Source organism: Malania oleifera, chromosome 7 (assembly GCF_029873635.1).
Source record: "Malania oleifera isolate guangnan ecotype guangnan chromosome 7, ASM2987363v1, whole genome shotgun sequence".
NCBI classification, from domain to species: Eukaryota; Viridiplantae; Streptophyta; class Magnoliopsida; order Santalales; family Ximeniaceae; genus Malania; species Malania oleifera.
The window spans coordinates 55,041,160-55,056,786 of NC_080423.1; the positions used below are offsets into that span (position 1 = coordinate 55,041,160).

General features: G+C 38.7%; 1 protein-coding gene across 1 annotated transcript in view; it reads left to right on the forward strand.

The window, feature by feature from the left end:
• Positions 1–11,196, forward strand: part of LOC131159680 (ras-related protein RABF2a-like) — an 83,821-nt gene extending 72,625 nt beyond the window's left edge. Inside the window, exons 6-7 of the mRNA XM_058114763.1 lie at positions 9,003–9,096; positions 10,741–11,196. Coding sequence (XP_057970746.1) covers positions 9,003–9,096; positions 10,741–10,844 — 198 coding nt within the window. The 3' untranslated portion in view covers positions 10,845–11,196. The remainder of the gene's footprint in view (positions 1–9,002; positions 9,097–10,740) is intronic.
• The last annotated feature ends 4,431 nt before the right edge of the window (positions 11,197–15,627 follow it).

Sequence of the window (15,627 nt, forward strand, 5' to 3'; positions counted from 1 at the left end):
TATATTTGAATGTGTGTCCTTTGTTCATCAACTAACTCCTGTGTATAAGTTAGATCCTCGTGCTATAAAATGTGTCTTTTTGGGCTTCTCATATACTCAAAAGGGATATTGTTGTTATAGTCCTGTGTTACATCGCTTCTTTGTTTCTGCTGATGTTAGCTTCTTTGAGTCTATACCTTACTACACCCTGTCACTGAGCGCTTTTGAGCTCAATGAGACCCTTCCTTTGCCTAATCTTCCAGATTATATGTTGTTGTACTTGCCCAACCAACCATGTGAGTCTCCATGTAGTTTGAGTCCTTCTCATCGTCTTGGTCATCCTAATTTGCAGGTTTATTCACGATGGCGGCTCTAAGGAAGAGAGTTCCCTCTAGCTTCTACTACCACGCCTTTGGTTTACTCATCTAATGACCATACCTCCTATGATGTTGATCCTCCTATTGTTGTTTGGAAAGGTAAACGCACATGTACTCAACATCCCATTTCCAACTAGGTTTGTTATACTCCATATCACCCTCCTATTATTGTTTTGTGATTGCTCATCTTCTACCCTTCTAAAATCTATTTTGGAAGCCTTAGCCCATTTTGAGTGGAGGGATGCTATAAATGAAGAGATGAATGCTTTACATGACAATGGTACTTGGGACTTGGTACCTTTTCCTCCCGACAAGTCTATGGTTGGTAGTCACTGAGTTTACACTATGAAAGTCAACCCTGATGGTTCTGTAGCTCGTCTAAAGGTCCGTTTTGTTGCTGAGGGATACACTCAGGTGTATGTTCTAGATTATTTTGATATTTTTCTCTAGTTGCCAAACTTACATCAATACGTCTTTTGTCACTAGCCTCCGCATCAGTTAGATGTGAAAAATGTCTTCTTGCATGGTGACCTTGAGAAGGAGGTTTATATGGAGCAACCATCTGGGTTTGTTGCTCAATGGGAGTCAGGCTTAGTGCGCCGGCTCAAGAAGGCTCTATATGGTTTAAAACAATCTCCCAGAGCATGGTGTGGTTGTTTTAGTGCTGTAGTACTTGAGTTTGGTCTTCGAAAGTGTGTTGTGGATCATTCCGTATTTTATCATCATACTTCATCAGGTAGGATCCTTCTTTTTTGTTTTTGTGGATGATATTATTATTATAGGTGATGATGATAAGGGTATTCAGAGTCTCAAAAATTTTGTATAGACTTAAGTTTCAGACCAAAGATTTGGGACCATTTGAAATATTTCTTGGATATAGAAGTATCTAGATCTCGTATCGGAATTGTTTTGTCACAGAGGAAGTATATTCTTGATCTGTTGGATGAAATTGGATTGTTGGGATCTAAACCAATTGATACACCCATGGATCCTAACAGCAAGTTAGTGTCAGATATAGGTGATTTACTAATCCTAGACAATACTGGGGACTTGTTGGAAAGTTGAATTATTTCACAGTCACTCGTCCAAATATATCTTTTGCAATGAATGTTGTGAGTCAATTCCTAGATTCTCCGAGGACAAATCATTTGGACGCAATAATTTGCATCTTGAGATATTTCAAAAGTGTACTCGGGAGTGGTTTTTCATATCGTGATCAGGGTCACACATATCCACGGATATACAGATGCAAATTGGGTTGGATCAACTTCGGACCAGAGATCCACGACTAGGTATTGTATCTTGGTTGGTGGAAATTTGGTTTCTTGGAAGAGTAAGAAACAAACTGTAGCGGTAAGGTCAAGTGCTGAATCAGAATATAGAGCTATGGATTTGCTCACACTACTTGTGAATTTGTCTGGTCAAAGAACATTTTGGAAGAATTGGGCACTTCTCATTCGCAACCTATGAAGTTGATGTGTGACAATCAAGATGCTCTTCATATTGCCTCCAACCTGGTCTTTCATGAGATTAAGCACATTGAAGTTGATTGTCACTTTGTTTGGGAGAAACTTATGCAAAAGCTCATTACTATTGCTTTTGTGAAGTCGATTATGTTGCTTGTTGATTTGTTTACCAAAGCATTGGGGGTGGTCGTGTTAAATTCATTTGTAACAAGCTAGGAGCATATGACATTTATGCTCCAGATTAAGGGTAGTGTTAGAGGTTATTTATGTCTTTTAGTATTATTATATTTATTAAGTGTGTTAGTATGTTAATTAGTGGGAGTTAGTAAGGGTATTATTGTCATTAGAATGTATTTAATTTGTATTATAAGTAGAGGGAGAGACCTATCTTCAAGTTAGGTCATTCATTTTAATCAAATCTTAACACAGCATATCACCTATTAACCTTTCAGCAAAGTTCTAAGATCTCATAAGTTCATAATGTCATTGAATTTCATATCCAGATAATTACATGAAGTATATGTTACCAGAATGGTATGTGCTGGCCTAGTCTATTAAGGCAGCATATATTCTACCTTATTTAGTCTTGCCATATATAGCACAATATATTGTGTATAGGCATATAATTGATAGGAGTTTATTCGCAGCATATATTCTACCTTATTTAGTCTAGCCATATATGGAAGAGTATATTGTATATAGGCATATAATTGATAGGTGTTTATTCTTACCTTGTATAGTCCAATGTAATGTCTGATTTTCAGCCTTGTAATGAGCCCGACAATTTCTATATAAAGGGAGCAACTCTCACAAGGAGGGATATTTAGAACAATACCCTTTTTGACATGGTATCAGAGCCCCAAATTATTTTCGTAGTTATCTCTCGGCTTAGCTGAATTCTTGGTTTCTTGGTCTCTCGGTAATTTGGTTTTTCTGTGGGTAGCGGCAGAGAGTTTTGGGTAGCAGTAGTTTCTTTAGGTGATCGGTGGTGCTGTCGATGATTTCTGGTGGACTCTAAAATGCTGTTCAGCAGTTTTGTTGAAGATGTCAAGAATTTTTGTGGGCTCTAAACTGCTTTTCGGCAATTCTGTTGAAGGTGTCGTGTCGGGAATTTCTGTGGAGTCCTGGTGCAATGGTTTTCTTGTTCAGAGGTTCTAGTTTTGGTTGTGACGAATTCTTGGTGGCTATCAGCATATTCTGGAGGGGCAATTCCAATGAATCAGGTTTATTCTTTCTGATTATATTCTTGTTGCAATTTTGGTTTTTTTTTTTTTTTCCCCTTCTTCTTTTGTTGCAAGTATGGTGTTGTTGGGCTATTGCAAGTCTAGGTGTGTGACTATTGGCAATTTTTTTTGGTGTTGTTGGGTTGTCGAAATTCTTGTTCTAGCAACTATTGTGATTTCTGTGTTCTGTCCAAATTTTATGATGGTTATTGTGTCAGGAGAAAATTCTATTGTTCGTCTTCATGGAAAGAACTGTGCTAGTTGGGAATTCTAGTTCTGAATATTTGTGAAAGGGAAAGAGTTATGGGGTCATTTGGATGGGTCTTCTACAACTCCAATTGATTCCAAGGAACTTAGTTCATGGGAAAGGCAGGGATGCCAAAATTCCTTCTTGCTGCTCAGCTCTGTTGAACCTCATATGGTCAACAATCTTTGTGGGTTCACTACTGTTAAGATGATGTGGGATTACCTTCGGCGAATTTATTATCAAGATAATTCTGCCCAAAAGTTTCAATTGGAGTTAGACATTAGAAACTATCGTCAGGGGAATCTCTTTATTGAGCAATTTTTTTTTTCGATTTTATTAATTTATGGAATGATTATTATGGGTTAGTGCGTTCTCAGGTTCCCAAAGAAGCCTTAGCAGCACTACAAGCGGTTCATTATGAGAGCCAGCGGGATCAATTCTTGATGAAGCTCCGATTCGAGTTTGAAAGTGCACGAGGTGGGTTAATCAATCGCACACCTGTCCCGTCTTTGGAGGTTTTCTTGGGTGAACTCTTGCGTGAGGAACACCGTCTCGCCTCACAGCTTGGCCTTGCTCAAGTGTTAGTGGTTTTGAGATGGTTAATATGGCCTATGCTGTTCAAGGCAGAGGACGATCCAGATCTCTGCCACAATGTTATAGTTGCAAGGAAATTGGGCACATTGCAAAACATTGTAGCAAGAAATTCTGCAATTATTGCGAGGGTCATATCATCAATGATTGTCGTGTACGCCCTCATAATCAATCCACTCCTGCTTTTCATACTGCTATTCAATCCAATTTTGTGCCTACATCTTCCGCACAACCTACTGTTTCGGGTTGTTCTTCCAACATTACTCTTGAGTAGGTTCAACAGATGATTATTTCCCCCCTTTCTGCTCTTGGTCTCTAAGGTAAGAAACATCTTCTTACTTCTCCTTGGTTAATTGACTTTGCAGCTTCCAATCACATGATTGGCAGTCCAACTAGGGGTGAGCAAACGGTCGGTTCGGCCAAATTCGGGTCTTTAACCGAATTAACCAAAAAATTCGGTTAAATAATGCTGTTAACCGAACCGACCGAACTACTGAATCACACCGAACCGAACCCGACCGAATTAACAATTCGGTTAACCGATTTTAACCGAATTTATTCAATTATACATTAAATTAAAATTTCATAACTAATTTATTTTAATAATTGTGTCAATGCATTTACTCTATCACATAGGCTTATTTATTTTGAGGTGCAATAATTTTTATTTATTTATTTATTCTAGGTCTTCGCAAATCAAGTGGAAATAAAAAAGAAGGCGATGTTTTTGTTATTATTGAAACGTTGAAAATAAAAAAAGATGAAAAAATTTTCGCTGAAAAAATTTATTGTCGGCGTCGTCATCCCCTTCGACGACAACATTAATTTCCACAAGGTATATCCATGTTCATAATAAAAAACAATTATATTCATAATTTATACTTAAAATTTAATTAATTAATAATTCGGTTAATCAGTTAACCGAATTATTTTTTGTTATTAACCGAACCGAAACTGATTAACCGAATTTTTATAAAATCCCAACCAAACCGACCAAACCAAGTCTTTTACCCGAACCGAACTGACCAATTTCGGTTGGTTAATTCGGTTTTCACCAAATTAGGGTCACCCCTAAGTCCAATAGCTTTACATGATGTTCATAAGTATGATGGTAAGCAGCATATTCAGATTGTCGATGGCAGTACTCTTCCTATTATAGTGGTTGGAAATCTGGGGTCTTCCTTTACTAATGTTTTTGTGTCTTCTGATTTATCTGCCAATATCATTTTGGTTGGACAATTAGTAGAAGAAAATTGTTCTCTTCATTTTGATCGCTCTGGCTGTCATATGCAGGATCAAGCGTAAGGACAAGAGATAGCGAAGGGGCCTAAAGTGGGATGTCTTTTTCCTCCTCAGTCATTTACCATTCCTCATTCAATTTTTGTTGGTTGTTTTGCTATTTCTAATAATAATAGCCACTTTTGGCATAAGAAATTGGGTCATCCCAACTCTGTAATTTTGACACATCTTATGAAACATGATTATTTGAATAATACAAATGCATCTTCTTCGTTATCTTTTGATTGTGCTCCTTGTAAACTTGGAAAAAGCAAATCTTTACCTTTTCATTTGCAGGGTAGTCGTGCTTCTACATGTTTTGAAATTATTCGATTGGATGTTTGGGGTATGAGTCATGTTCCTTCTCATGCACAATACGGGTATTTTGTGACATTTATTGACAATTACTTGTGGGTCTATTTTCTTCGTTCTAAAGCTAATGTGTTCTCAATCTTCCAAACTTTTGTTTCCTATGTGGAAACCCAATTTTCTACTTGTATTAAGATCTTACGCTCAAATTTTGGGGGAGAATACATGTCTCATGCTTTTCAATCTTTTCTCCAACAAAAGGGTATTCTCTCTCAACGTTCGTGTCCTCACACCCCTCAACAGAATGGTGTCGCCGAGCGTAAGAATCGTCATCTTATAGATGTTGTTCGTACATTGATGCTTGAATCTTTTGTCCCTTCTAGATTTTGGGTTGAAGCCTTATCTACAGCTGTATATTTGATTAATCGATTGCCTTTTCCTACTTTGCATCTTGATTCTCCATATTCTCTTTTGTTTGGTGTTTCACTTGATTATAATTCTTTGCATGTTTTTGGTTGCATTTGTTTTGTTCACTTACCTCCCATTGAACGTCACAAGCTTGTTGCTCAATTTGTTCAGTGTGCATTTTTTGGCTATAGTAACTCTCATAAGGGTTTGTGTGCTATGATGCGGATGCTAACAAGCTTCATATTTCTTGCAATGTGATTTTTTTTTAAAGTCAATACTTCTTTCCGTCTCGTCCTAATTCTGTTTCTTCCTCTATTTCACTTCCTCCTTTTGATGATGTCTCTAGTACTCCTCGTTTTAAGCTAGGTATTGTGTATCAGAGACGTCGCTCATTGCCTCTTCCTTCCTTTGAACCGCCACCTGACCATGTCTTGCATGAGCCCCGCCGGTCTACTAGGGTTTTCTGACCCCCAGATTGGTATGGTTTTTCTTCTTCCGCTCTTTAGGCTGATCTTAATACTACTTATGTGCCTAAGTCTTATTGTCAGGCTTCTACTCAAGAGTGTTAGCGCCAAGCTATGCAGGACGAACTTCAGGCTCTTAAGGACAATCACACTTGGGACATTGTCCCTCGTCCTGCTAGAGTTAAGCTTATTGGGTGCAAATGGGTCTATACCATCAAGCTACGTGCTGATGGCTCTATCGAAAGACATAAAGCTCGTTTGGTGGCACTTGGGAATCGGCAAGAGTATGGGCTTGATTATGAGGAAACATTCGCTCCCGTGGCCAAAATGACTACTGTTCGCACTGTTATGGCCATTGCTGTTTCGAAAGGATGGTTGCTTTGCCAGATGGATGTGAAGAATGCTTTTTTACATGGTGATCTAAAGGAAGAAATATTTATGTCTCCTCCTCTTGGCTTGTTTCCTTCCTATGCTGTTGAGGTTTGTCGTTTGAAACAGTCTCTGTATGGTTTGAAGTAGACACCACGTGCATGGTTTGAGAAGCTTCATACTACTCTACTATATTTCACTTTTACTCATAGTCAGTATGACTCCTCTCTATTTTTTGCAAGACTGCCCTTGGGATCGTTATACTTCTTGTGTATGTCAATAATATTGGGATTACAGGATCTAATCTCTAGTTAATTGAGCAGCTCCAACAGTGCCTCAAATCTTCGTTTCATATGAAAGATCTTGGTCCACAGCAATATTTTCTTGGACTTGAGATTCAACATTGTCCGAAAGGCATGCTGTACAGCAGCACAAGTATACCCAAGAACATTTTTTTAGCCAGCCTTCAAGATGGTAATGCGGTTCTTACACCTATGGAGGTCAATTTGAAGCTGCATCAAGCGGAAGGTGATCCCTTATCTGATCCTTTGATGTATCAGCAGCTAGTGGGCAGTTTAAATTATTTGACCTTTACTCGACCTGATATCTTTTTTGCTGTTCAGCAGGTTAGTCAGTTTATGCAGGCTCCATGCCAGACACATTTGGCCGCTGTCCGTCGTCTTCTTCGACATCTCAAAGGGACATCTGGTCACGGCGTATTCTTCCCATCAGGAAATTCTTTACAGTTGGAGGGTTTTAGTGATGCCGACTGGGCTGGTTGTGCAGATACTCATCGTTCTATTACGAGTTGGTGCATGTTTCTTGGCAATGCCCTCATTTCTTGGAAGAGTAAGAAGCAGGCTTATGTCTCGAAGTCATCCCACTGAGTCTGAATATCGGGCTATGTCGTCTACCTGTTTTGAGGGTTGTTAGGCGAGGGTTGTTAGGCGAACTTAGTGTTCCACTGCTTACTCCTACTCCTCTTCATGCTGATACAATTTCAAAACAGGTTGACAACATAGCCCGATATTCAGACTCGGTGGGATGACTTCGAGACATGAGCCCACTTCTTACTCTTCCAAGAAATGAGGGCATTGCCAAGAAACATGCACCAACTCATAATAGAACGACGAGTATCCGCACAACCAGCCCAGTCGGCATCACTAAAACCCTCCAACTGTAAAGGCTCCATGCTAGACACATTTGGCCACTGTCCGTGTCTTCTTCGACATCTCAAAGGGACATCTGGTCATGGCTTATTCTTCCCTTCAGGAAATTCTTTACAGTTGGAGGGTTTTAGTGATGCCGACTGGGCTGGTTGTGCAGATACTCGTCGTTCTATTACGAGTTGGTGCATGTTTCTTGGCAATGCCTTTATTTCTTGGAAGAGTAAGAAGCAGGCTCATGTCTCGAAGTCATCCCACCGAGTCTGAATATCGGGCTATGTCGTCTACCTGTTTTGAAATTGTATGGCTTCGAGGGTTGTTAGGCGAACTTAGTGTTCCACTGCTTACTCCTCCTCTTCATGCTGATAATACCAATGTTATTTAGATTGCTGCCAATCCCGTTTTTCATTAGCGCACCAAACATATTGAGGTGGATTGTCAGTCCATTTGTGAGGCCTTTGCTCGTCAGGAGATTACTCTTCCACACATTTCCACTGAATGCCAAACCGCTGATATTTTCACTAAGGCTCTCTCTCGTCCTCACCATCAGTTTCTGCTTGACAAATTGATGCTTCTCAATCGCCCAGCATCAATTTGAGTGGGGATGTTAGCAGAATTGTATGTGCTGACCTAGTCTATTAAGGCAGCATATATTCTACCTTATTTAGTCTAGCCATATATAGCAGAATATATTGTATATAGGCATATAATTGATAGGAGTTTATTCGCAGCATATATTCTACCTTATTTAGTCTAGCCATATATAGAAGAGTATATTGTATATAGGCATATAATTGATAGGCATTATTCTTACCTTGTATAGTCCGATGTAATGGCTGATTTTCAGCCTTGTAATGAGCCTGGCAATTTCTGTATAAAGGGAGCAACTCTCACGAGGAGGGATATTCAGAACAAAACCTTTTTGACAGTATACCTATTCAATACTTTGTTAATGGCTTATTCTGTGCCATATGTATGTGGGAAAATTGTCTTCTTCAGACGGTTTATTATTTGTTAATTTAAAAAATGATGATATTTATGCCTATTTATACCTGGTAAAAAAGTTTTTAAGATTCAGACATCAATAATTTTATGTTTCTCATATCATTGCCACTTTTGTTGCAGGAAGCTCATCTGTATGCTCAGGAAAATGGTCTTTTCTTTATGGAAACCTCTGCAAAAACTGCATTAAATGTCAATGATATTTTTTATGAAATAGGTATTTTTCCTGTCTTTATTGCAAATCTCTTGTAGGGGCACAGGGGTGGGTTGGATTATTGTTTTATTTTATTCTATTTATTATTTGTCACTCGAGGTTGGATGAGGGTGTGCTTGGGAGTGCAAAAAAATAAAAAAAGAAAAATCAGTATGTGTCCGTGTCTGTGTCTGTGTACCTTGATTTATTTTACTTGACCTTTTCCTGTTCTTTAGATAGTGTGCATCTCAGAAACATTATAGGATTTCAATGTAATTATGAAGCAGGCCTTCTTTGGGAATACAACCATGTCTGCTATGGTAAATTTTTTTGTGGATTCTGCTGCTGGAGTCCAGATCATTAGTTGGTCTATTAAGGTTTAACCCATGTTTGGATAGACTGATTATTTAAACCAAACTGGTCTGAACTACTCAGTTTAGTTTCAGGAACTGGGTTCTTCAGTTTGGTTCTGATTGTGATGCGTGCAAACTAAATTGTTTCTGTACAGTTCTCTGTTGAATGAAGAAAACTGAAGCTAAAAGATTATATAGATTAAGTTTTCTTAAAAATTATGTGTTTGGTTGCAAACAAGGTGATTTGAACCACTTGTATGAGGAGACCTGCGTGCTGCATCTTGGATATGTGCACACAAAAATAAGTTGGTACATATGTATGTTTATAGCGTGGATTTACCCAAGAATAAGCTTACACACACACACAAAGAAATAAGTATTGTTACCATAAAGCAAATAAGAGTGCAAACTTTTTTATGAACTATTTCCCATTTTCATATGGGAAAGCCTTCCTTTCTTATTTTGTGTTAAATGGAGTAGTATAAATTTTTCTTGGGGTAACTTTTATCTAAACTGTTACGTCCCTATGGTTCATTAGATTCTCATTATGTTCTATCAATCTATCCTATTCCTAGGAATAGGTATTCCATAAACCAAACACGACGTAAGGTTTTCAATTTTCTTCTGGAAATGGGTACTGACTTTTTCCTGGTTCTAATTTCCCCTTGGAACTAAAACAGATGACGAATCCAGTTCCACTCTCATATATGTCAAAAATGGCTAGATAACTGTTCCAAAAGAGTGCATTCACCTTTTGTTGATCTGTTTATATAAGATAAGAAATAATTGAAATTAAAGTTTGTAAAGACAACGGCTCCTGTCTTTTTCGGATATTATACCGGATTAAATCAATGAATTGTAACGAATTAATGGATTGATGGGTCTATATTTTTTAGACTAAATACCTTTAGATCATGATTCTATTTAGTTTAGACTATGATTCCATAAGAATTATAAAATTTCTTTCCAGTTTCAGAGTTATTCCAAATTTATGAATTTTTATATTGTATTGTTTTTTATATTGGATTGTATAGTATGTACCCGAATAAGTAAATAAATATTCTTTGAAAGGTTCACACAAGGTTAGAAAGTGCTAGTTAGGACCCTTTCAAAGCACCAGCATCCTGCTATTCAACAACAGGGTGAGGGTCATGGAATTTCAGCTACACCTACCAAAAAACGTGGCATTCGTGCTACACCTGTAAAATACAAATTGCTTTCCCTTTGAAAGATCTGTGCATGCCACAGTTCTGTTGAAAGCTTTACTAGTTTTTGTTCATCTTCATAATGTTTTATTCGTTCATATTTCGTGCAGCAAAAAGACTACCTCGAGTGCAGCCGGAGCAGAACCCATCCAGAATGGTTCTGATGAATAACAGGTCAACGGAGAAGGCAGCAAATTTATCCTGTTGTTCTTGAGCTGTTCCATCAATATCCAACTGTGTCCCATTTTCAATCCCCAGTGTTCTGCAGATAAGGAATTTTTGTGCCATTCATTCAGAAACTGTACATGACCGTTTACGTGCTCTATATGATGGTACTTGAGAATTCAGATTGTCGTTTTGTGTGATGCACTACATTGTGCAAGTGAAAGAAAGTCCTTATGGTATGTATATTATTGGTTGTATTATGATGCATCAATCGGTCTTATTCTGGTACGTATGAAATTATTTTGTTTATTGATGAGAAGGTAAAAGGTAATGGCTCGTTTAGTTATAGAATACAATTTTTATAGACTCGTTTAGTTATAGAATACAAATTTTATTTTCTATATTTAATTTTCCAAGTAATTATATGAGTTTTTGCTTATTTGGTGATTGGAAATCATTTAGCATTTCAAGTGTAAATCAGCGTCACTGCAGCTAAGTAGCTTTTGCAGGCCGAATAGAACTTACCAATTCATCCCCCACTCAAGTCTACCTACCTTGGAGCAAGGCTACATGCCACTTCAGAGGATGCTGGTGTGCTTTTACATTGTACGACGCTCTATACTCTTTGATATGTAGTAATGAAAAAATAAGAAATCAATTAAGAGGAGAATTAAATTTCACTTGATTTTTTTCCATTATGTTGGCCTTATTTCATTTTAAAAACAAAGAAAAATAGTTATAGCTTCTGTAATTTTGTTATTACCAGAATACCTGTGGTCTCTGGGTGGATGCTTTATTCTTTCTTCATGTACAAATCCCTATTCTCCCTCTTCCATCCCCTTTTCTCATCCTCTTGCGTTCATTTCCTCTTTTCAACCTCTCACTAGGCTGAGAAAAATAACTCACAGCGTATCACTTCAGTTTTCATCCAAAGGGGCCTGCTTTCAATTTGGTTAATACCTAATAGGCTTGCCGAGCAACAACCGGGAGGAAAAAAATAAAATAAAATAGTAGGCTTAGCATTGGTGTTGGCCGCCATTCAGTTTGCACTCAAACTCTATGGCACTCCGTTTGCTTCATATTCAATAATGCATTTTGTTCCCATTTAAAAAAAAAAAAAAAAAACATTATTGATATACAAGAAAATACTACAAAATTCTATAACTAATAGTATATCTCGCAAATCATATTCAATTCAAAACTATCAGTAACTTCGTTTTATTTTTTTCAATTTTAAACCTCTTAAAATATTATAGACAAAAAAAAAAAACAAATAAGTTAGAAAATGTGAAGTAAATACATAATTAAATTTTAAAAATAAATTGGTTGAAAATGTGTGCACAATTGTCCTGTGACTAATAGTTTGAGGTTGAATAATATGTATCTTACATGGTTTAAGTGTCACGGTTTGACTATTTTCACATTGTTGTGAAAGGGTTGTGCAGTACTAGTTAAAACACTCTTGTTTAACTAGCCAACTTATTATTTACCAACATTCATCCATGAAGCACTTTCATTAGCATTCAATCAAATAGTAGCGGAAACAGTAAGCATTCATGAAAGTAGTGACAAGTAAGCAGTAAGTAAACATTGAATCTACGCCATTCATTAACAACACCTCTGTTGACAATGTGTGTTTAGCTAGGGAGGCGAGTAGGCTAAACACGTTGACAAAAGCTAGTGCCTTAAAGAGGTTTTTATGTAATTATCATCTTGACACTAGAAAACATCAAAATGATTGAGGAGTCATACTACCTTATTTGGTATACAAATAAACTACTAGCAGAAAATAACCCTACACTAGTATTTACATAATGGAAACTCATCTCAAGTACACGAGACAAGCGGTCACAAGCAAGCATAATGCCTTGAACAAGCTTAACTCGTGACATTCTCCCCCACTTATGTGGTCGACGTCTTTATAGAATTTGGTGCTAGGTACACTTTAACTTTGTCCACGAACGGCTTCAAATCTTTCGCAAAAATCAAGTTAATTTTTTTGTCATCAAGGCATTTCCACTTCACTAGGAACTTCTGCCGCTTCCTCCTTGAGGATATAAACTTTCTATCTACAAGGATCTCTTCAATTTCATGTCTGTCAGGTTGCACTGTCTTCAACTCTGCTATGTTGGATTAACTTCTGCTCAGGTCATTGGTGTCAGCGTTGAACGACTTGAGGCAGCTGACATGAAACTGCGGTCTTCTCCCCTGATCTGCCCACTTATTCATCTGCTTAGAAGCTTTCTCCAGGTAGGCTCGGGCAAACTCTTCATTCTGTCTCCATTCTCTAGTGAAGATGTACGCCTTAAGACTCTTTCGTCTGTACGGCTCGCCCACTACGTGAGGTAACAACGACTGCTGGCCTGTAACAAGCTCAAAAGTGCTCTTGCTGGTTGTTGAACTCCTTTGGGCATTGCCACATAACGGAGCCACATCAAGTAGTTGCATGTCATTCTTCTGATTGTCGTTGACAAAATGGCACAAGTACTCTTCCAGTAGCTCTCTGAATCTCTTCATCTGTCCGTCTGTCTGTTAGTGATAACTCGAAGAGATGTCAAGATGTGACATGAATATCCTAAAAAATTCTATCAAGAAGTTGTCAGTGAACATCAAGTCTCGGTCACAAACAATAACTTGGGGAACACCCCAATGTTTCACAACAGACACAAGGAACAATTGTGTCATCTCCTTTGCTAAATAGTACTTTGATGCGGCCATGAAAGTACCATACTTCTTTCGCTCCCCCTTGTCTTGTTGGCAAGTGAGACAAGTTCTGGTATAATCAACCACATCATCCCGTGTGTGCGGCTAATAATACCTTCTCAATAGTCCTATCATTGGAGTCATTCTCTGCGAATACCCCTCAATGAACTTCCTACAATATATAGTAAGGCCAAGAAAGGAACGCAACTGCTTCACTGTTGTGGGGATCTTCCGTTCTTGAATCATCCTTACCCATACCCCTCCGGATACGACCTTGTTCAACCACATGACCAAGGAATTTGTTGCTCCACTGAGCGAAAGAGCACTTCTCTTTCTTCACATCTAGACTGTTTCCCCTTAGCCTATTGAACACTTTCTGTAGATACTATTTATGTTTCCTCTAAAACAACACCGATGCTCCCAATGGTGCTTTGGAAGGGCGAACACATTCCCCTTCCAATTCATCAAGTTGTTTCCCCAACTCTACTATTTATCTCAAGAGGAGCAATTCGACATGAGCCTTTAGCAGGTGGTTTCACTTCTGATAACAACTCGATCTCATGCTCCACAGTCAGTCATGAAGGCAAATTTTGAGGCAGCTTATCCGGCAACACTTCCTTGTACTCATCCAACACCACTTGGATGGCCGTAGGCTCCAGCTCTTGGCCTACTTCTTTGTCTGCCACCACCGTGGCTAGATGTGTCTGCTCACCCTGACCCAATCCCTGATTGAGTTGTATGACTGAAAGGAACTTCTCGTCGTTTCCTTTTATCGCAACGACTTGCACCATGCACGAGTGATCTCCCATCAGACACGGGGAATCAGCCAAAGGCATCAGCATTGTCCTCGTCCCCCTTAAGAATTCCATTCCTAAAATAACTGGAAAGTCATCCAATGGCACCGCTGTGAAATTCGCATAACCTTCCCACTGTCCGAGCTTCACAGTCACTTGCTTGACTACTCCTATAGTAGGCTAGGCTACAGAATTAACTACTTTCGTGTGTCTTGTATCCTTTTCTAAGGATAAGTTGAGTCTCCATGTTTCCAACTGCGAAACAAAATTATGAGTAGTCCTCGTATCCATCATAGTGCGGGTACTCTTCCCATTGATCCTCAAGTCCACAAACATTAACCCTTTTGCTCGTGTAACTTTTGGTGCTTTTACCTGCTTTTCCAATGTGCTTACCAGCTGCACTGAACCTACCCTCAGGGTATGATCCTCTTCCTCCTCGCTTTCCATCACTTTTCCCGAAGTGAAAGCTTGTAAGACATTGAGTAATCCCTTGTGTTGACACTCGCTCACTCTGTGAGATCCACCACACAAGTAGCATGAAATTTTACTCTTCCCTTTTCCATTGGGTGTGTTGAACCCTTGAGACGACGAAGCTTCCTTTGAGGTTGATGATTTAAAGTCGTCTCCCCCACTCTTGGGTTTGCATTTCTTGAAAGACTTTCCATTATTTCCCTCTCCGGCAAACAGTTTGGACGAAGCGGTATCATCACCAGCGTAGTCAGTTAAGCGTTCTGCAGCAGCTTGTGCAGTTGACAAGTCTTGAACCCTTTGCCTATGAAGTTCAGTTTAGTTCTTGCCCACGGTTTCATCCCCTCAAGAAAATAGAACAAATTGTCCTTCTCTAACATATCCCGAATATCCAACATCAAAACAGAAAATTGTTTCACATATTCCTTGATCGACCCCGAATGCTTGAGATCTCTTTGTTTTCTCCTTGCATTATACTCAACATTCTTAGGAAAGAATTGGACCTTGAGCTCTCTCTTCAAGTCTGCCAAACTATCGATTACACAACTTCCATTTTCAATTTCTCTGTACTTGGTACGCCACCATAGTTTGGCGTCACCAACCAAGTACATGGTTGCAGTATTCACCTTTTCCTATTCTGAGGTCATCCTCACACTACGAAAGTACTGCTCCACATCAACAATAAGTTCTCTAACTCCTTGGCATCTCAGGCACCCCCATACGTCTTGGGTTCTGGTACCTTGGTCTTGCTAACTCCCGGAGTGTTGGAGTTCCCCATAGCAAGAACCATCAAATTCACCTTTGCGTCTAGATAAGCCATCCACGACTGCAAAGTTTCAACTGTATGGCGAAAGTCCTCTGACATGT